This window comes from Pogona vitticeps, chromosome 3 (assembly GCF_051106095.1).
Source record: "Pogona vitticeps strain Pit_001003342236 chromosome 3, PviZW2.1, whole genome shotgun sequence".
Classification (NCBI taxonomy): Eukaryota; Metazoa; Chordata; class Lepidosauria; order Squamata; family Agamidae; genus Pogona; species Pogona vitticeps.
This window is the reverse complement of record NC_135785.1, coordinates 161,230,930-161,254,110: the sequence shown is the minus strand read 5'-3', so window position 1 is coordinate 161,254,110 and position 23,181 is coordinate 161,230,930. Positions and strand designations below refer to the sequence as shown.

General features: G+C 41.8%; 1 protein-coding gene across 2 annotated transcripts in view; it reads right to left on the bottom strand.

The window, feature by feature from the left end:
- Positions 1-23,181, bottom strand: part of ITGBL1 (integrin subunit beta like 1) — a 223,911-nt gene that overhangs the window by 102,356 nt on the left and 98,374 nt on the right. For both annotated transcript variants that reach the window (XM_078391412.1, XM_072994646.2), the window contains one exon: positions 10,356-10,502. In XM_078391412.1, coding sequence (XP_078247538.1) covers positions 10,356-10,502 — 147 coding nt within the window. The remainder of the gene's footprint in view (positions 1-10,355; positions 10,503-23,181) is intronic.

Sequence of the window (23,181 nt, the reverse complement as noted above, 5' to 3'; positions counted from 1 at the left end):
GTGAAGGTGGTCAGAGGGTCAATGAACTGTGTTGCTGACGCCTTGTCAAGAAGACCCGAAGAGTGAAGACGGCGAAGAAATATGGACTATGTATATTTTGGTGACCAAAAGTTAAATGTACTTGTTTATTAAGCATGCTTGGTTTGTATTAATAAAGGTAACTTAATGTATTGTAAATGTTAATGTTAAATGCCTAAGTAATATGTTTAACCTAGAGTGTAAGTATGGGATTGTGTGTTATAATGTATAACTGTTTTGTGTTTGGATCCTAGTTGTTTTTTTGGAGAAAAGCACTTTAGCTTTTCCCCTGCAAAACAACTTATAAAGAGGGGAGGTGTTACATACAGCACTGATGGTACCTGTCTGTCATGGGTTTGGAGGGAAAGTTCCATCCTATGGGGAGTGGAAGGCGGGACATCAGGGAGGAGGGGCTGTACTGTATATATATTTGGAGCTTGTGTGGAGAAGTTTAGTTGTGGGAGTTGGAGTCTGTGTGTCAGACTGAGTACAACTGTGTGTCAGTTGGTACATACCTGATAGGTTCAGGTTTCTTTATAGGTAGCCAGAACTGATAGGTTCAGGGTCTGTGCTTTACTTTAAAGTGTTCTGTGTGAACCAAACTGTTGTATGTATGATTGAGACTAAGCCACGTTACAGTATCTTATTTACTTGATCTTTTTATTTACCCTGTTTGTTATTTAAATAAACCTTGTTCTTTTGTTTGTTAAAAATCCATTCCTGGTCTGTGTGACTTCTTATAGGGAATGGTTGGTGGCAGCATAATTAGAGTGTGGCATACTCCAGTAGGTCTGGGGTTGTCACATTGTTCTTAGACAAAATTTCCTTCACTTTTCTTCTGAATGATGGCATGTTTATCTGCTCAGAAGGGGCATATATCCCTGCAAATTTCATTTACTTCAACTATAAAATTAAAAAGTTACTGGCAATTCTCCTTTTTAAAAAATCAAAATCAAAATTTAAAGTTGCACACACACACACACAGAGAGAAAGAGAGAGAGAGAGCATACTACAGTTGCAAATTTCATTCAAACAAACAGGATGGGAAACAGCCATCTGTTGGTTCTCAGTGACAGTGCACGAGAAAAACAAAGATCTGATTATATGAATCAAGATTCAGATTGAGACTTCAATCAAAGTTGGCCAAATCAATCTGTTTTTTCCAAATTGGCATCCAGGTAAAATCTTCCAGCTGTAGCACACTCCTAACTATGTTGCTAAGAAATATATTTTAGAGTCTAGCCAATTCTACAGAGAACAGGGTTCAATCAATGGAAATCTCATTGCAGGCATAGACAGAAGGAATGAATGATAAACATAACAGCAAGGATTTTGACTAAGACCCAAATGATTTGTTCTGCAGAAAATGAATAATAACCTAATGAAAACCAGCTGTTAATTTATAGTTCCTGCAGGAGACAAGTAGCTGGAGGGAAAGAATATGTGAGCAAATGTTAAAAGTGGCAAAGCTAAATTTGGCAAATAGTCTATGAACTTCATTTGACTTTGGTGAATGTAGACAATATTAGCCAAGAAGCCTGTCACAAATTAAATACATGAAAGTTCAGAGGCAATAGTTCAAGGGTGGTTTTAGCATTTCCTTGCACAACTGTCAGAACTGGGAAACACTGATAAATTCTGATACAAAATCCTTCAAAGAACTGTGCTCATTCACCTCTCCATTCCAGTTGCAATTTTTAGAAACTGTTCTTGAAGCTTCTTTACATGAAGCAAAATGTAAAGACCATGTTTTTCTTAATTCTTTGAAACTCATCCCCCACTTACATCAAATTAATGACCAGAATTCTATTGACAGAATTGAAACAATTTCAGTTTCCATTAAGCAAATGTAGGTTGTCAATAGGATTGTATGATAGTTTGCCAGTCATTAACAAGACTCTTGAGAGTCCTCTGGACTGCAAAGAGAACAAACCTATCCATTTTGAAGGAAATCAACCCTGAGTCCTCACTGGAAGGAAAGATCCTGAAGCTGAGGCTCCAATACTTTCGTCATCTCATGAGAAGAGAAGACTCCCAGGTAAAGCCCCTGATGTTGGGAAAGTGTGAAGGCAAGAGGAGAAGGGGATGGCAGAGGATGAGATGGTTGGACAGTGTCATCAAAGCTACCAACATGAATTTGATCAAACTCCGGGAGGCAGTGGAAGACAGGAGGGCCCAGTGTGCTCTGGTCCATGGGGTCATGAAGAGTTGGACACGACTTAATGACTAAACAACAACAACAAGGTGCTGGTTGTATTTGTGGGCACATGCCTAATTGAGTGTGTGCCGAGGAATACAATCAGCAACTTGTTAAAAGTAGGAATTTGCTACTAATATGTATGTGATTTTCGTTACCAAATATAAATCAGCCACAGGATTCGGACCAATATGTTTTGATTTGAACAATGGGAAAAGTAAAAGCAACCACTAAGCAAAATTTCAGTAAGAACATGAGTTATGTGCAAAGTACATAGGAGGAATTCCATAACAGCCATTTCCCTTTAAAAAAAACCAAATCCAGATTTCTAAAGTAACTCCATCCATTACGTTGGGGGTGGGGGGAGTAGGAATTTTGAAGCTGTAGAAGGACCTAGTTTGGTTGGAAACCAGAGAAGAAGGCGGTCATTCCTTGCAAGTATATAAGCTACAGGTGGCCTTCCTCTTGGATCGTGTGCCTGCCACATTGGCTGTCTGCCTGGTTCGGTGCCTCTATTTCCAACCTTTTTGTTCCTCACCTCCCCCCCACCCTTGCCTTATTTATGTGGGACTTCCATTCCTTTCAATTATTTTTGCTACTGCCACTAGGCAGCCTGCCTGTGCCTCCTTGGAATTAATTTTTGGATTCCCCCGCCCCCCATCCTGATTTATTTTGGAATCAAATAAATTGTTTTCCCTCTTCTTCAATCCTTTCCATTCTTAAATTATTTTTGCTGCTGCTTAGTCCTGGCCTACTGGACCCCCTGTAAAATAAGACAAGAGAAGGCATCATGTGGTGGTGGAGTAAGAATCATCTCATATTCTAGGAATTTTGGTTGTGAAGGGTGACGATTTTTTGCCTTTATTTGTTTATTTTTCTTAGTTTTTAGGAAAGAGGGCTGTGTGTTTTCTCATGTTGCTATTTTCTTCTCCTCTTGGTGTACGTGGATGGGTTGGTGAGGTCTAAATAAGGTCAGATTAAGTCAGGGGAAGGAGCAATATGCCAAATGACATATTGACCTCAAGCAATCCTATTTCGGGTATGCTGAAGTGGGAGGTTTGTGCAGCGCCACAGTCTGGGAGAAAGGAAAGGTGGACAGGTTCATGTACAGCTGGGAAAGGCAGGCAGCAGAGGTAGAGAAAGAGTTATGTGTAGAGGTGCAAAGGGAGAAAAAGCAGGCAAATGCTGGCCAAAAATGGACTAATACCCCTCTGGCCATTGGAATCTCCTTTGGCTACAACAAGTTTGGAGAGGGGGATGGAAGGAAGGGGAGGCAGAGAGAAACAAGCAGGACACACAGAGAAAGGTTGGTGTGCAACCTCCCACTGCCCCCCCGATCTTGCCAAAAGGAAGGGATGCCCCCTTTTTACACCTTACATTATCCATAAACATGTGCACACAGAGAGAAAGACAGAGACAGAAGGAGAAGGAAGAGGAAGAGGAAGAAGATTGCTTAGAGGGTGCAAAGCAGATTAAACAGGAAAGGGTGTTTGCGTGCATCTGAACAAGAGACCTCCCCAACAAGATCTCTGTATCCATGTAAAAATAAAAGAGACTCTTAGCACTCTGCTACAGATCTGTCACATGCATACCTCTTTGTTCATACTTTGCCTTCCAGATACACATGCTTTTTCTGCCTCTCTTTTGCATACAACAGAGAAACTCCCCATGAAAAAAGAGGAGGGGGAAAAGGGGAGGGAAGAGTCTTTCATTGCTTTCTTGTTTAATATGTCAATATCCTGAAGTGACTTACTTATTAAGCAACTTGATGATACCAGAAATTCAAACCGGAAGGAGCCTTGGCCGCTTTGACAGCTGCAAGGCTCAATATTAGACCATTTCCAATGACAGAACATTCTGTGAACGAACTAAAGTAGAGTGAACCAAATAAATAGAAGCCCCTGATGTGAGCACCATGGGAAAAAGCAGACCAATCTGAAATTAATTCTCACAGGATCAGTGTATTGTTTTAAGTTATTCTCATTGTATTGCAAAGCATTAGCCTAGTGTGCTCTGATTCATGGGGTCATGAAGAGTTGGACATGACTTAACGACTAAACAACAACAAAGCTTTACAAAATATTTGCTCCTCCTTAGTTGAAATGCATTGTGTTTTTGGACTGCCTTGAGGCTGAAGGCATGAACTCTCATGAAGAGTTCCCTCAGCATCACATTTACCACTGCTTCAACAACTGTATATAGTTAGAGATTAGAGAATGTGACAGATCACACTTATAGGATCAAATAAAGGAACCTAGCTATCACTCAGGTGGATCAAAAGAGCTACAACTCACAAAGCATTCTTTCCTTCTGATTAACAATGGAGCAAAAGTGTTTTGCAGACTATGAATCCTAAATAAACCACAAGACAAAATGTATTACTGAAAAATGTCATGTGATTATATGAGAAAATAGCTATAAAAATATCATATGAATGTAGATGTTTGCCAAACATTCACATTTTAAAGCATCTTTGCTATGAAAACCACCCTATACTGGTGTACTATGAAAATGTGACATGAAATTAAAACCATGGTGAATGGGCTGTAGATTTTCCAGCATAGCAGGAGACTTCTGATTTTCAGAGAAAAATTCTTAACCCCAAGAACACCAATGTTCTTTCTCAATTTTCATAGCAAGTCTTGAAAAATAGAGAAAAAACACAGTGAGTGAACACAGAATAGAGAAACCAGAAACAATATGAAGATCAATATTCCTTGTTTGTTAAATATCCCTTGTTTTCATTATCTTCTGCAGGCTCTCCATTCTGTAGAAATTAATTACTTCCCTTCAAGGCTATAGCTTGCAGGAGTTCCATAGAATCAATACCAACAACTCCATTCTGTCTGTTATCTTGGAAAGGATGACCAAACTTTAGCCCATCATCCACAAATGGTGCTCATCTGTTTCTCTTTAAACAAGATTTATGTTAGTTTGCCAGATTTAGTTGTAGTCTTTTCATCTGTAAAACTGTGTGAGGGCGTGACTACACTGCCCAAATATAATTTGAGAGTTGTGTCAGGGTATTATGGTAGCAATTCACGTCATGTGCTCTCTGTCCCCAGCCTCATGGGGCAGCGTCAATTGAACTGTGTTGATTCAGTGCAGGGGACAACGGCCCTCTTTAAATGGCCTTAAATAGATCCAAGGTTGGCACTTTGATCCACCCATGGGTTTGCTTTGGTTCCACTTGCATTCTGTCCTTGTCCCTAACCATCTTGCTTGGAGATTTTTTTTAAAATTCTAAGCCGCATAGCACTGCATCAGTGTTGCAGACAAAAAGACTTTTAACATATATGTGATACAGTGCTAAGTTCAAATGGTTTATTTAATTTTTTAAGGAAAATATTTTGGACAGCAAGCATAATTGCTGATTTCCAGAAGGGAAAGCATCCTGTACCACCTCACACACATAACCAAGATGACAGGGAATACCTCAGCACACAGAATACCATGATACGGCTGTTCACACAACCAAAAATGTTTCAAAAAACATTGTGACATAGAGACATTTAAAATAAACAACCTCCTGACAGGTGTTCAGAAAGCAACAATTCCTTGAAGAAAGGTGCAAGTCTTCTCCATGCTTAAAATAACATTGTGTAGTCAGGAAATCGTGAATAGATTTTCTTCATGCTGTGTGTGTGTTTAGTCGTTTAGTCGTGTCCGACTCTTCGTGACCCCATGGACCAGAGCACGCCAGGCCCTCCTGTCTTCTACTGCCTCCCGGAGTTGTGTCAGGTTCATGTTGGTTGCTTCGCAGACACTGTCCAGCCATCTCATCCTCGGTCGTCCCCTTCTCCTCTTGCCATCACACTTTGCCAACATCAGGGTCTTTTCCAGGGAGTCTTTTCTTCTCATTAGATGGCCAAAGTACTGGAGCCTCAGCTTCAGGATCTGTCCTTCCAGTGAGCCCTCAGGGTTGATTTCCTTTAGAACTGATAGGTTTGTTCTCCTTGCAGTCCAGGGGATTCTCAAGAGCCTCCTCCAGCACCACAATTCAAAGGCATCAATTCTTCGGCGGTCTGCTTTCTTTATGGTCCAGCTCTCACTTCCATACATCACGACAGGAAAAACCATAGCTTTGACTATTCGGACTTTTGTTGGCAAGGTGATGTCTCTGCTTTTCAAGATGCTGTCCAGATTTGTCATCGCTTTCCTCCCAAGAAGAAGGCGCCTTTTAATTTCAGGGCTGCTATCTCCATCTGCAGTGATCATGGAGCCCAGGAAGATAAAATTTGACACTGCCTCCATATCTTCCCCTTCTATTTCCCAGGAGGTGATGGGACCAGTGGCCATGATCTTAGTTTTTTTGATGTTGAGTTTCAGACCGTTTTTTGCACTCTCCTCTTTCACTCTCATTACAAGGTTCTTTAATTCCTCCTCACTTTCTGCCATCAGAGTGGTGTCATCTGCATATCGGAGGTTGTTGATATTTCTTCCGGCAATCTTAATTCCGGCTTGGGTTTCTTCCAGTCCAGCCTTCCGCATGATGTATTCTGCATATAAGTTAAATAAGCTGGGGGACAATATACAGCCTTGCCGTACTCCTTTCCCAATTTTGAACCACTCAGTTGTTCCATGACCAGTTCTAACTGTTGCTTCCTGTCCCACATATAGGTTTCTCAGGAGACAGATAAAGTGGTCAGGCACTCCCATTTCTTTAAGAACTTGCCATAGTTTGCTGTGGTCCACACAGTCAAAGGCTTTCGCATAGTCAATGAAGCAGAAGTAGATATTTTTCTGGAACTCTCTGGCTTTCTCCATAATCCAGCGCAAGTTAGCAATTTGGTCTCGAGTTCCTCTGCCTCTTCGGAATCCAGCTTGTACTTCTGGGAGTTCTCGGTCCACATACTGCTGAAGCCTACCTTGTAGGATTTTGAGCATAACCTTGCTAGCGTGCGAAATGAGTGCAATTGTACGGTAGTTGGAGCATTCTTTGGCACTGCCTTTCTTTGGGATTGGGATGTAGACTGATCTTTTCCAATCCTCTGGCCACTGTTGAGTTTTCCAAACTTGCTGGCATATTGAATGTAGCACCTTAACAGCATCATCTTTCAAGATTTTAAATAGTTCAACTGGAATGCCATCACCTCCACTGGCCTTGTTGTTAGCCAGGCTTTCTAAGGCCCACTTGACTTCGCTCTCCAGGATGTCTGGCTCAAGGTCAGCAACTACATTGTCTGGGTTGTCCGGGATATCCACATCTTTCTGATATAATTCCTCCGTGTATTCTTGCCACCTCTTCTTGACGTCTTCTGCTTCTGTTAGGTCCCTCCCATTTTTGTCTTTTATCATGTTCATCTTTGTGCAAAATGTTCCTCTAATATGTCCAATTTTCTTGAACAGATCTCTGGTCTTTCCTTTTCTGTTATCTTCCTCTATTTCTTTGCATTGTTCATTTAAGAAGGCCCTCTTGTCTCTCCTTGCTATTCTTTGGAAGTCTGAATTCAAGTTTCTGTAACTTTCCCTATCTCCCTTGCATTTTGCTTCCCTTCTCCTTTCTGCTATTTCTAAGGCCTCGTTGGACAGCCACTTTGCTTTCTTGCATTTCCTTTTCTTTGGGATGGTTTTCGTTGCTGCCTCCTGGACAATGTTACGAGCCTCTATCCAAAGTTCTTCAGGCACTCTGTCCACCAAATCTAGTTCCTTAAATCTGTTCTTTACTTCCACTCTGTATTCATAAGGGATTTGGTTTAGATTATACCTGAGTGGCCCAGTGGTTTTTCCTAATCTCTTCAGTCTAAGCTTGAATTTTGCTATGAGAAGCTGATGATCAGAACCGCAGTCAGCTCCAGGTCTTGTTTTTGCTGACTGTATAGAGCTTCTCCATCTTTGGCTGCAGAGAATATAGTCAATCTGATTTCGATATTGCCCATCTGGTGATTTCCATGTATAGAGTCGCCTCTTGTGTTGTTGGAAAAGAGTGTTTGTGATGACCAGCTTATTCTCTTGACAAAACTCTATTAGCCTTTGTCCTGCTTCGTTCTGAGCTCCAAGGCCAAACTTCCCTGTTGTTCCTTTTATCTCTTGGCTCCCTACTTTAGCATTCCAGTCCCCTAGAATGAGAAGAACATCTTTCTTTGGTGTCAGTTCTAGAAGGTGTTGTAAATCTTCATAGAATTGTTCAATTTCAGTCTCCTCAGCAATGCTACACCCAGAGTAATTGGAGGAGTATATTTCAATGTAGTTGCATTCTAAGTCAAAGGAAGTCTAAAAAGCAAAAACTGGGATATAATTTGCATACTTTAGAGTTTTGCAAAATAGAGCTGTCAATCATATATTGTAAAAAAAGTACAACAATGAAAAAACAAAATAAGGGTTTTCAAAACACCACTTTGGTGGATTTTTGTTCTGCTTTGCTTTGGTTTGCTGCAGTGCATGATCTGATTATGTGAACCCCAGTAACACACTGGTGCATGCCAACCATGTATTTTATGGGTGTGGGTGTCATTTGATGGCATTTCTCCTTCTACTGGTGAGTCTCTATCCTTGCATATTTTATTGCCACTCTTGTTTTGTTTTCTTGGGAGAGGAGCTGCTCATGCATTTTGTTTTTTAAGTTTTTAAATGTTATCAGTTTTGCACCATATTGCAACACTTTGCCGTCTTGTACCTATGATGGTATAAAAGTGAAAAATAAAAATGAAAACAAATTAAGCGAAAATATGCAGGTCTGAGAATGGACAGCTGGTAAAAGCAAGGAGGGAAAGGAGGAGAGAGTGAAGTTGGGAGAGAGAGAGACAGAGAGCAGAGAAGACAGTAGCTGCTCTTGTACTCTACTTTTTAATTTTCTTTAGGGTTATAACTTTTGCAACATAGCACAAAAGTGAAAAATACTGTAAAAATAAATAGAAAACAGGGCAGCAAATATAATATGTGAAGTTAGAGAACAGTGGATGGATAAAAGAAGGAGGGAAGTAAAGAGGGAGTGAATTGGGTGAAGAAAGGATGGGAAAGATAGGCAAAAGAATATAGCAATGTTGGGACTGAGAACTCTGGGAGCCATTCTGGATGCATGCGGACAGGCAGTACTAGGAGGAGCCAGTGCACTCCAATACACACAGCAAGAAAGACCTGTGGATACCAACACTGGGATGAACAATTCAAATCTGTGCCAAAATATATGTACAAGGACGATCCAGAATGAACCAAAAACAACCAGGGACAACAACAACAAGAACAACACTCTTTGAACGAGACCATGATCAACAACAATTTGCTGCCCAGAGTAGACTATCTGTCTAGATGGGCGGGCTATAAATCTAATGAAACAAACAAACAAAAAACAAAAAACAAACATGTGATTTAGAGACAGTGCACTGCCAAATGCAAGTGGAAAAATTATCTATTTATAAATATCCTATAAACATACTCTAATCTCAAAACCACTGAAATAGTAGTTTTACTCAAAGACTGAAAAGTTACTTTTAAAGAAAACGACTCTCATGACATGCTGAAACTACCCATAACTAAGCAGAGGGAGGAGGATGTTCTAGGATAGTGGTTCCCAACCTTGAGTAACCCAGGTATTCTTGGACTGCAACACCCAGAAACCCTGGCAAGCACAGCTGGTGGTAAAGGCTTCTGGGAGCTGCAGTCTAAGAACACCTGGGTTACCCACAGTTGGGAACCACTGTTCTCGGGCACAGAATGTTACCCTACTTCTGCTTAGTTATGGCTGGCTTTGTTATATCATTATAGTAATTCTCAAGCAACTTTCTAAGCTCTGCTTTTACACATAAGCAGCAACATAAGAGCTGGCCTGACTTGTGAAAAATGTTGTGGGCATTTCCTAATGGGAAATCTTTGGGGCATCAGTTTGCTGCTTTAATACTTTCACTACTGCAAAAGTCAAAGACCCAGTGTGACCCATCATACTATAAGTAGCTGTCCAGGAGAGTTTAATTAGTTGACCAAGCAGGAAAAACAGGTTGGTCAGGAGTGTTGTGTAAATTTATGTTTCCTGATTAGCGTTAAGCAAGCGACTAACAAAGTACAAAGCTGCTTTTTGAAGTTAATATCAGAAAACACTTGAATGTAAGCTAGTTTACACGCTTGGCGACGCTAAATATCTCCAAGCAGCAAAACAGTTCACTTGGATTGTGGTCATCTTGAGAAATGAAAGCAAGCCACTTACCTCTTCCAGAGCAAGGTAAAGATGAGCTTCCTTGGCATTTCCTAATACTCTCTTCAGCTGACATGGGACAAGAAAGTGGATGCTCGCACTTCTTCCCTGTCCAACCTGGCTTACAGTCACATCTTCCACAGTTACACTGTCCATGACCTTCAATGACAAAATGAACAAATATATTTCAGCTCCATCTTTATCCATATCACATTAAACCCCTACAGTCTCTCCCAGGCCCTGTTCAAATGTTATCATGAGCAGTGATATTACTGGAATGTACATGGCTTCTCCTGATAGTACTTACATTTGTCTTTATGTTTGCTTCTCATGTGGACACTGAACTGGTCCTTCTAATAGAAAGGGTGAATTGGCCATCTCAAAATGCTACAGTCTGAGATGAGGAAGAGGCAGTGGACAAAGACTTGCATATCAGATGCCCCCTAAGCTACACTATCCCCTTCACGCGCAGTGGAAAACAGCATCCTGTCAGGCATGTAGGAGGAAAATTCCAGCTTCTGAATAGAGAAGAGGGTGCTATCTTGACATTGGAAATTGGCAAATTTCCATTTCCATTATTTGCATTGATATTTGAAAATGCTTAACTTGGTTGTGGCCAGCACCAACCTAAGCTTTTCACTTTTAAAAAATAACTTCCCAGTAACATGTTTGACACCAGCCATTAACCAGCCATTAACCAGAACCTATGGCTAAAAAAATGAAATATTTTTATTACATAGGAACATCAGCTTCAGAACAGATCTAAGTTTCAGTTCTTCTTCAGTTACAGCAACCCAACAACAAACCTTTTCCTCAGTTACACTCTCCTTCTCATCACCCTCCACTCCCTCGTCCTTCAAGCTTCAGGATAGGCTGTCTACATGCACCACCCAGCCAATCACCTTGCTTCCCTGCTGACAAGCAAATTGGTCAGGGTTCCCAACATATAGATAAATTACTGTTATTAAAAAATAAGTTAAAATGTTAGTCTTATATGGTTTCTGCAGATGAAAAAAACAACAACAATCCTTTCTCAAGAAGAAAAACAGCCGCTCACAAATAAAGTATTTCTGCCATACATCAAAGGGGTCATGGACCACATGGGGAAAATTTTGAAAAAACACAACCTACAAACAGTATTCAAGCCCACCACAAAAATACAACAAATGTTAGGGTCAGCAAAGGACAGAAGGGATCCCCTAACTGCTACAGGAGTATACCGGATACCTTGCAGTTGTGGTAAGGTATATATTGGGACCACAAAATGCAGCATCCATACCAGAATAAAAGAACATGAGAGACACTGCAGACTAAAACAACCAAAAAATAATCATCAGCTGAACACGCCCTGAAATAAGCTGGATGTCATGAGTTCAGCCGGAGAAGATCTGGAATCTGAGGGGTTAATTACAGCTGAGGAAAATGCAGGGCACTTAGAAGCACAGACAGCTGAATCACCACCAGATTCTCCTCCCCCAGTAGCCAGGGTGAGGGCTAAACTTCAGCAAAGACTCATGACACGAAAGTCAGAGGATCGCATGAATGCTTCCCATAGGAACATCAGGTTGACCAGCCCTGAGTTTTAGCAGGATGAAGTGTTTAGATGACTGCTGCTGCTATAAAATCTGCACCCAGAGGCTTGGAAGTTTGTGGAAGCAACAAGTCACCACTCAGGCTTGCATTCGTGGTCCTGCTCATCTTGGACCTTGTTCTCTGGACCCTTGGCTTTGGACTCTGACTTTGGTTTGTGTTTTGGCTTTGGCCTTTTGGTATCTGCTTTGCATCTCCTGGACTTCTGATATTGGATGGGTTTATTGGACTTTTGCCTGCTGAAACCCCCTGGGAACATGACACTAGACATGAAATTCTATTTCAAAACACAGAAGCAATCCAGCAATCATTATGTTAGACTACACAGGGAAGCCATTGAAATACACAAACACCCAAAAAAGAAGAAAGTCTAAAACTCAACAAAGCATGGCTCCCAGCACTGAAAAATACAGCCTGCAAAAGGTCAACAAACTTTACCCAGCCAGAAGGACCTGTAATCACTGCACACAAAAGACTAACTAATGACACCCATCAATCACAGTGACAGATCATCTCCCCCCTTATCACAACAATACACCCATAACAAAAAACAGCCTGATCACCATAATCACCCAGTCTCCTGAAAAGGACAAAAAGCTGATCTCACCGCTACAAATACTACACTACACCAGAACACAGAGTTCTAACTCCTGTCCTCTGAAGATGCCAGCCACAGAGACCGGCAAAGCATTAGGAAGAAAAACCTTCAGAACAAGGCCAAACAGTCCAAAACACCTACAACAACCAGTCCTTTCTTTTATTAAAGAAAAAGAATCGTATGCCTTTCTTCTAAGATTAAATGTGTGCTTAACAGATCAACCTCTATTATGCAAAGGACCTCAGACTATGAGACTAACCAGTGTGGTGCAGTGCATAGAATAAGGGACTTAAGACTCAGGAGACCTGGGTTTGATTCCCTGGCTCTGTCATGGAAGCTCACCCAGGGAAAGGGGAGACAGAACTGGTAAACCACTCTACCCCACTTACCTTGAGAACCCTATCACAGTTATTATAAACCAGTTTTGACCTGAGAGCACTTAACAACAATTTAAACTATTCCTCAACTCCTTTAAAATCTATAGCATTCTCTGAGGCTATAAGAAAGAATTATTCTGCAAACAATCAGAGTTTGCTTTTAAAAATTGGTACCATAGCACAATAAATGTCTTGCTAAAAATACAAACCTATTTAAAAATGAAAGCTGAGAGCACTGCTATCATCAGCCAAGGCAACTACTGATGTTATGGCAACCAATTCTCATTACATCCACATCAGTTCAACACAGTTGTTCAACAACAGGGAGAAAAACCATGCACGGATATAGAGGCTTCAGAATCCCATTATCATGTTTGTAAAATGTGTGTGTGTTTGTTTTTTGGAGCAAACCACAAAACCCAGCAGTCTCTTTGCCAAGAGGTACCTGGCTTGAATTGCATGGATCTCAGTAGACGAGCAATGTGCTTGATTCATGGTTTTGTGTTGTAATGTGTGTGTGTGTGGGGGGGGGGAGACAGAAATGGTAGGGGTGGGAAGCTGGTTGAAATAAGCAGGAAACTCCTTACTTGGAAGTAAACCTCATTAGTTTAGTGGGGCTAATTTACTTCTGAGTAGACATTTAACAGATATACTGTGCTGTACTTTTGAGGTTTTTTCTTTTTCTTTTTTAGGATAGACATAGGCAAGGGGAAACAAAGGTTTGGTGAGTTGTGTGTGTTCTTTTATTCCCAAATCCTGAGTGGAATGTAATTATGAGTTAACACTTGCTTTCAGGTAAGTGGATATTGATTGCTAGTAAGTCTACGTTTCCATATGATCCAGCAAGCATACACTGATCAGCCACAACATTAAAAACACTGACAGGTGAAATCAATCGCATTGACTATATTGTTACAATGGCACCTGTGAAGGGGTGGGATATAATAAGCAACAAATGAGCAGTCAGTTCTAGAACTTCACGTGTTGGAAGCAGGAAATATGGACAAGCAAAAAGAACTGAGTGACTTTGACAAGGCCCAAATAGTCGTAGCCAGATGACTGGGTCAGAGCTTCTCCAAAACAGCAAGTCTTGTGAAGTGTTCCCACTAGACAATAGTTAGTATGTACAAAAAGTGCTGCAAGGAAGAGGACCCAGTGAATTGGCATCAGGGTCTTGGGTGCCCAAGACTCATTGATGCATGTGGGGAGCAAAGGCTAGCCCATCTAGACCGATCATGCAGAAGAGCCATTGTAGCTGGAATTTCGGAAAAGCTTAATGCCAGCCACGATAGAAAGGTGCCGGAGCACACAGTGCATTGCAGTTTGCTTCATAAGGGACTGCATAGCTGCAGATTGGTCAAAGTGCGCATGATGAACCCTGTCTGCTGCCGAAAGTGCCTACAATGTGGACATGAGCATCAGAACTGGACCATGGAGAAATGGGAGGAGGTTGCCTGGTCTGATGAATCACATTTTCCTTTAGATCAGGTGGATGGCTGGGCGCATATGCATTCCCGGGAAAGAGATATCAGCAGGATGCACTATGAGAAGAAGGTAGGCCAGCAGAGGCAGTGTTAAGCTCTGGGCAATCTTCTTTTGGGAAGCCTTGTGTCCTGGCATTCACATGGATTTTACTTTGATACCTACCACCTACCCAGAGATTGTTGCACACCACGGGCTCCACTTCATGATAATGCTGTTCCCTGAGGGCAGTGGCCTCTTTCAGCAGGATTATTCATACTGCAAAAAATGTTTGGGAACGGTTTGAGGAACATGACAAATGGTTCAAGGTGTTTCCTCGGTTTCCAAATTCCCCAGATCTCAATCGGCTGAGCATCTATGGGATGTGCTGGAAAACCATGGATGGGATGTGCTGGAACTCCGTAGGATCCGTGGAGGCTCCATCTTGCAACTTGCAGAACTTAAAGGCTCTGCTGCTAATGTCTTGGTGTCAGATACCACCACAGGACATGTTCAGGGGTCTTGTGGAGTCCACATCTCATTAGAGCTGTCTTGGCAGCATGAGGGGGACCTACACAATATTAGGCAAATTGGTTTTGTGGTTGTTGCTGATCAGTGTATATTGAAATGCATGATAAAATGTCTGAAGATTTACATGAAGTTAGCATACAATGGCCCAAATCCTCTTGGCTAGTTACAATATAAACTGCTGGCACCAAACAGCCTTAAGTTAAGAAAGCAGTGAAGACATTATCTATTGCATACTGAGCTGTACAACTCAACCTACAGTTGATAATGCCTGTGATGATTTCTTCACCTGAGGCAATTTGCCTCCAAACATTACATCATTTACATAGCTATGTAAGAGCATTTTCACTTTCACCATGTAAAGATTTAACTGGAAGTCAAAGCTGAGCACCCACATAAGCTAAATGAAAGCTTCCATTAAGGTCAGAAGCACTGTAAACTCTGCCCTTCAAAGCAACACAGCTGCTATTTATTGGTTACAGATTACAGAAGATCTACAGGCTCTTCAGTACTGTCCAGAAAAACAGAACATTTTGCAGATTGCTTATTCACAGTATGTCAGAGGTAACTTGAAGGCACATATTACTTCAAAATGTAGCCATTCTGCAGGTTGTGTCTGCCAGTTGAATAGTATTGATTGAAGGTGTGGAAGAGGAGGAAGGGTTATTCTTTGCTGTCTGACACTTTCTTGTCACCTGTGTTTTAAAAAAAATCTCTGTATTTTAGAGTGTTTTTATGATTTTTCTTTTACTTTCTGTACAGTGCCCAGAGCAGACATTTGCTAGATGGGTGGTATAAAAATTGAATAAATAAACAAACAGTAGACCAGATTGCCTTCCCAGCTTTGTCTTTCAAGGTTTTTTACACCCCCTACTTCATGTTCATTAATTGTTTTATATTGTGTTTGTTATATCTCAGTGTTTCCCAGCCTGGGGGTCATGACCCCCAAGAGGGTCATAAAGTGTTTTCTGAGGGACTGCGGTGGCTTTGTATGTGTGCTGTAACCGTTGCCAAATAATTTCTTCCTAGACGTTTTGCTGCAAGATATCAAAGTTAGTGTGTATGAGGATGTATGAGAAACAGGCCCTTTTGGGGAGAAATAAACCTCTAATTTCTAAAAAGGGATGACTGGAACTATTTTTGAGAGGGAAAAAGAAGAAACACCAGAGTAAAGATATAATTATTGCCACTTCCTCAAGAAACAGATTTTAACTATGATATATCATTTCCAGAGAGCCTAAAGAAGGGGAGGAAAGGGAAAAAGAAGAGATACACCTCCCCCACACACAACAAACCCCAAAGAAGAGGACACAAAACCAAACACTCTTCTGCAGGAGGTGTAAGAAAAGTTTCGTGTTGGTTTCTGAGGGGGATTCTCTCTGTGTGAATTTTTTGCCCCCTCCCTGGGTACCACAATGTTGTTCCACTCCCTGGCTCATCTTTGAAGTCATTTGCCTTCTCTTCTCGCTACCTGAAACCTCCCCCAGCCTGCTTTCTCCCCAATTTTCATGTGGTGGTGCAGAGTCAATGCCAAGAGCAGCAGGAGGGCAAACAGCAACAGCATGAATGGTGCTGCCATGTCAGGGTGATGATGACTGTAACAGCCTCCTCACACGACACAAAGGAGCTGCCACGTCACACTCATACTCACTTTATTTCACGCTGCCACCAACCATTCCCTCATTAGTCTCTTCAGACAAAAGTATGATTTTTAAAATAAAAACTTATGTTTATTGATAATAACGAAAGGAATGGTAAATCACTATAATAATTAAAATAAAAGGCAATCAGTAATAATAAAGTACCCCACACACACTCTCTCTCTCAGACCTTCACTCTAATATATAGCACAGGACTACACAACATGTACGAGCCCTAACTCCCTAAGTCCCTATCCAGACCCTATCAAGTCCCTATCTCAAACCCTATCTGACTCACACCTCATTCACTCCCCCTTAAATACCTTAGCTCCACCCTCTTATGTCCCACCTCCCATCACGCTATTGGCAGATGACACGCAGCCACAGCAATGATGGGCAGATGATGTCACCGCTACTGTAACAATGACAACAGCCAATGTATGCAGATACAGCAGTTGGGTCACTGGTTACTTGGCTATTATAAAAGGGTGTCACAACTTGAAAAAGGTCAGAAACCACTGTTGTATTCAAACAGGCAATCATAGAGACCTGTGGCTCAAGCAGACCCTCAGCACTAGGTTTATCCTTCATCTCCACTCTAGTGAGCTTTTTAGGGGAGAGAACCAAAGAAATAAACCAGCTTCATTTTGCTCACAGGCTGTTAGGTTTTGGTTCTGTTCCAAAAAGAACACACAAAAACCTTTATTTTGCAAACATGATCCAAGGAAGACTGAAACTAATAATTTTGCCGGTATTGGATAGCTGAGTTGAACTGATGTTAGGCAAAATGAGAATTGGTTGCCATGACTTGCAAATAGGAAGCCTTGGATTATGCTATAGGAGGGATACAGAGTATTTTTCACACATTTTATGGTTTAATAGATCTTTTCCTAAGGTGTTGTAATAAACAAAAGTAAAAGCAGTTAGTCTAAAATCTTTGGAATTGTTTTTTAGTAGTTTTATGCCTTTGTTCAAAAAGTTTGGCATGTTACATAGTGTGTCTGCTTAATGTTTTAAATTTGGCTAAACTGTCCAAATTTAATTACCCATCTTCGCAATGCGAGTTTTGGCCATAGAGGCCATCGGTAAGCGATCGCATTAGCAATCTCAAAAAAGAGATCGCTATGCAATTTTTTCGTTATACGGTGCGCTCGTTAAGCGAGGCACCACTGTAATTGGAAATGTGAATTTGTATTTTTTGTTTGTTTGTTTTAATAACAGATACTGTACTCAAGGTAATCCATGTGTAGCGCATTTCCAACCTCTGGGCATAATCATGTATTTGTAATATTTTCCTTCATAGAAATGGCATAGTAGTGTGAAAAGAAATCGCCCTTTTCAGGAGTGCCATGGGACCAATTTTAAAAGAAAAAGGCAAACATTATGAAACAAATAGATAGCAGTGAGTGAACTAGAAAAAAAAGTGTAACAATATGCCATCAGAGACAAAGGCCAAGAACATGAACACTGAAATATGTTACTTCCAATTGCTACAGTATATACAAATGTGAAAACTGGACAATAAGGAAAGCTGACAGGAGCAAGACTGATTCGTTCAAAATATGGTGCTGGAGGGGAGCTTTGTGGATACTACAGACTGTGAGAAAGACAAGCAAATGTGTCCTAGATCAAATCAAACCTCAACTCTCTCTAAAATCAAAAATGCCAGAACTGAGGCTGTCATACTTTGGGAACACCACATGGAAACAAGACTTGCTACAAGGAGAAATTATGCTAGAAAGTAGCAGGAACAGAGGATGATCAAATATGAGATGGATTAACTTGAGGAAAATAAGACATTGCCTTGAGTTTGCAAGCACTGAGCAGGGCTATAGATGTTAGTACATTTTGGAGATCACTCATTCATAGGGTCACCATGATTTGGTGGCATGCAACAGCAGCAACAAATGCCTAGGTCTTATTCTAATTCCTTAAGAAACACAGTATTTGACTTGAGTGCGTAAAAACAAACCATGGAAAGTTATTTTTGAGACAAAAGAACATGTACAGCTCACAGTCCAAGGAGACAGAATGCCAACCCTCGCCATTTTGAGATAAGGCAGTTTGTTCTCCTCAGAATTCAGGCAGTCCCTTCAAATCAATATAATGGATTGATTATATAATAGATGGTAATATAATAGATGGGGTTATCCATAACTATACAGTGGAAGGATGGTGATCATTATTTTCATTGGTCTTAAAAATAACTTGCCAAGCTCTGAGCAAAGGGGTATATAAAGGGATTCAGTGTTTGAGTGGTATACAGTACCGTACCCCATGGCACACAGGCAAGTACTTAGTGTCATATGTACTAATTTCTCCCTGGCAATATTAACACTAGTACTGTTTGATGTAGGCTGAGATTTGATCAGCATGCAGACCCTGCATCTGGTGTATATCACTTCAGATGAAGGTGCACATAACTGAACAGCTGCTCATACAACCATCCCTGGTCATGAGAAGGCTAAGCTGGAACTTTCCCCATTGTTATTTAGTTTTTCTTTCTGTATGGAGCTCCATTCAGGCATATTGAATCCCCGTTCTGTTGTTTTACATGGTAAAGACCAATCCTAGGTTTAGCAGGAAGAAGCAGGCATAAGCCTGCAATTATATCCACTGACATAGGAGTAAACTCCACTCAATTTATTTAGATTTACTTGTAAGCAACTGCTCTGTTAAATCCCAAGCTCATACAGTGGGGTCTTGACTTGAGAACTTAATCCGTATTGGAAGGCGGTTCTCAAGTCAAAAAGTCTGTAGGTCAAGTCTCCATTGACCTACAGTGCATTGAAAACCGATTAATCCCGTAACAGGCCGTTTTTCTTCCATTTTGTTTTTTTTCTGTTCTGTAAGTCAATTCTCAGGCTGCAAGTCAAACCTAAATTTTGCGGCCAGAGAAGTCTGTAACTCAAAAAGTCTGTAAGTCAAGAGTCCACTGTACTACTAGATAATGAAAATAAAACAATAATCTGATTGTGACTTACTTATGCTAAAGTAAGTTGTAACTAGAAGAGGCCCATTTGAATCAATGGGACTTGTGGAGGAGTTGACTTATCAAATCCCCACCAATGGACCTAATCTAGTGCAATTTACTAGCTATGCAACAAGGTTTCGGTCAATGGTTAATTAGCACAGGAATGGGACTTTCATGCTTAATTAGCAGGTCCTTGCCATGGCAATACGCTAGGGAGACTTGGTTGTCACAGAAATGCTAAGGAGTGTTGATAGGCTGGAAGTCAGAGTCTGTCAAGAGAGACAACTATTTTATATCAGCAAGAAATTACAGAAAGATTGGTTATGAATTTATGTAGGCTGCAGTTTCTCTGAAGAGGAAAAAAAAAGAAACTTCCGTTTATATCAGCAAACACTCTCTGCAATTTTATTTCTTGAGCTCCAGGTTCATCATTACAGAAAACACACAAACACACATTCTCTCTGCATCTGCTTCCTCACCAGTGCTGTTCTTCTGTCAGCTTCTGTGGAAAAGTGATTGTATCAAAATGTCACATGCTCCCTTGCACTTTCCCCCTATTGTGATGAAGAGACTGCCCCAGTAAAGCAAACTTTTTCATTGTAAACTGCAGTGCAGAGGAGGGCAAAGGTACTGATAAACACTGAAGCACCTTAGCGTTAAACTGTTAACTGTTAGGACACAGTAAATCCTGTGACTTTCCATCACCAGCAGACAAAAAAGGGAGATGAAACCAAGTAGCACAAATGCTGCATCTGGACACCTTTTCCATGGCAAGCTTTTTCTTGGGGACTTTTCTTGAGGGCCTCCTACGATTCTTTGCTTCTGAGTTGAGGTAGGGAGGGGAATAGTTTAATGCCATTCTTCCTTCTGTTGGGTGGTGTAGTGCAGTGGTCCCCAACCTTGGGCCTCCAGGTGTTCTTGGACTTCAGCTCCCAGAAATCCTGGCCAGCAGAGGTGGTAGTGAAGGCTTCTGGGAGTTTTAGTCCAAGAACATCTGGAGGCCCAAGGTTGGGGACCACTGGTGTAGTGAACAGCCCTACCCTCACCTGTCTGTCACAACAGAACATTGGAGAAGGAGCCTATGAGTGGACGGAAGGCGGAGCCAAGGGGGGAGGGAGCTGGATATAAAAACTGGTGGATGGAGTCTGAGAGAGATTCTGTGAGTGAGAGACTGTGTGTAACATGAAAGTGTCTGGAAAGTGAGTTAGAGATCTGTAAGAGCCTAGATTGAAACAGAGGGTTACATCAGATTTGATTCAAATACAAGTGATTGGCAGCCTGTGATTTATGCCATGAATATTCATCGTTTATTTACTTCCCTTATCAAATAAAAGACTTACGTTTTGAACAGCACACTTGTCTCCATACTCTATTGATATTAAAGCTTTAATATCTGGTGGCAGCAATGAAGAAAGAAGAGCGAGAACCTCGTGAAGGCCTGGGGGGAGGGATAGGGACTTCGGAAGAAATCGCCACAGGTAGCAACAGGAAAAGGAAGGCAAGACAGCCCTTTAATAGTTGCATGGAAGAGGGGATTTCAGCAGATCTACTTTGCCATGCAAGTGACATGTGCTGAATTTCCCTCTTCCACACAACAGTTATAGGATCATTGTCCTCCTTTTCATGTGGCCACCCTATTCTCTGAAGGTCCCCATACCCAAGCTCCTATCTCTAATTGGCCATTCGTGCTGACCTTGACTCCACCAGTAGTTTAGCTGATCTGGGGGTTACCATTTATGTCCCAAATCCTGTTGCTCAGTTGGTTCAGTTTGACCCTGTAGAAAAAAGAGGAAGCCTCCAGGGTGATGGCTAGCTGTAGGCCCATTGCCTCCTCCCTGAATTCCTGCCCAGTGTGGCTCATTAGAGCCACAAAGGGGGCTATGACTGATTGGGTCATGAACACTATTAATTCATCACTGAGGGAGGAAATGCTTCCCTCCCGCTTAAAAGAAACCATTGTACAACACATTATCAAATGCCCCCAGTTAGCATCAGACAACCTTAACATTCTCCATTCGATTAGTAACATACCATTCCTGGGCAAGGTGATCAAGAGAGCGGTGGCCAATCAGCTGCAGTCATACCTTGAGGAGCAGGATTGCCCTTCCAGTCTGGATTCAGGCCGTGAAAGGGTACTGAGACAACATTGGTTGCACTGCAGGATGACCTTTTAAGGGAAGCTGACAGGGGCAGGGGCACCCTGTTTGTACTCCTAGATCTCTCAGCAGCTTTTGTGTGTGTGTATGTGTGTGTGTGTGTTTTTTTAAATGTTTTAGCAGTTGGGTTTAAGGACGGGGGAAAAAATCTCAGCGGCTTTTGATACCATTGACTACAGTATCCTCCTAGACAGGCTCTCTGAGGTTGGGATTGGGGGCTTAGCATTGAGCTGGCTCCGATCCTTCCGTGAGGACTGTGTCCAGAGAGTTCAACTACAGGAGGAGGCATTGGCATCTTGGAACCTTCAGTGTAGGGTTCCTCAGGGATCGGCACTATCCCCAATGCTGTTTAATATACATGTTAAGCCATTGTGGGAAGATATCAGGAGTTTTGGAGAAAGGTGTCATCAGTATGCTGATGACATGCAACTCTGTATCTCCATTACCACCTCTGCAGTGAATGCCATCTGGACGCTGGAGTGTTGCCTGGTTGCAGTACTGGAATGGACCAGGGCTAACAGGCTCAAATTTAACCTGGATAAAACAGAGATTTTCCTCCTGGGGGGGCACGAGATCCAATAGGTTAAGAGGGATGGTCACTAGGCTGGATAGTACTCCTCTCCAGTTTAGGGACCAAGTGCATAATTGGGGCATTATTCTGGACCCAGATCTTTCTTGGGAGTCCCAGATTGCATTCGTGTCCAGATCAGTCTTCAAGCAGCTTTGGCTAATCACTCATCTTCGCCCCTACCTAGACAAGGACTCCCTCAGGGCTTTGGTGCAGGCCCTGGTCATCTCGCTGATTGACTACTGCAATTCGCTCTATGTGGGGTTCCCCTTGACCTGATCCGGAGAGTTCAGCAGGTCCAGGATGCAGCAGTCAGACTGGTGGTGGGTGCCACCTCATTTGACCACATCATTCCAATTCAGGCCCGCCTCCACTGATTGCCCATGGAATCCCAGATCAGGTTCAAGGTTCTGACATTTAAATACAAAGCTGTCCATGGTTTAGGCTCATGTTACTTGTTGGAGTGTCTTTCCTTAATGTCATCTGCCAGACCCACAACATCATCCCAGTTGAGGCTGCTCTGGGTGGCCACCCAGAGAGAGGCCCATAAATCCTCTACAAAAGGTAGGGCCTTCTTTGTGATGGCTCCAACTTTATGGAACCAGCTTCTAGAGGAGCTCCCCTGCCTGTTGACATTTAGGAACCCATTAAAGACACTGCTTTTCCACACCGGCCCCAGCTGACCACCTTCCACCTGTCTTTTTCTCTCCCATCCTCCTCTTCCCTCCCATCTTTTCTTCGCTCCGGGATTAATCGGTGCCATTTGGGTTTTTTAGCGGGGTATTATCGGTTTCAATATTTGTATTTTCATTTTTGTTTTGTTATGAGTTCTAACCCATGCAGAGTAGTGCTGTGACACTAAGTGGAACAGGATACAAATTGATTGAACAAATGAATGAACAAATGAACACACAGACAGACAGACAGACAGACAGACAGACGCCTG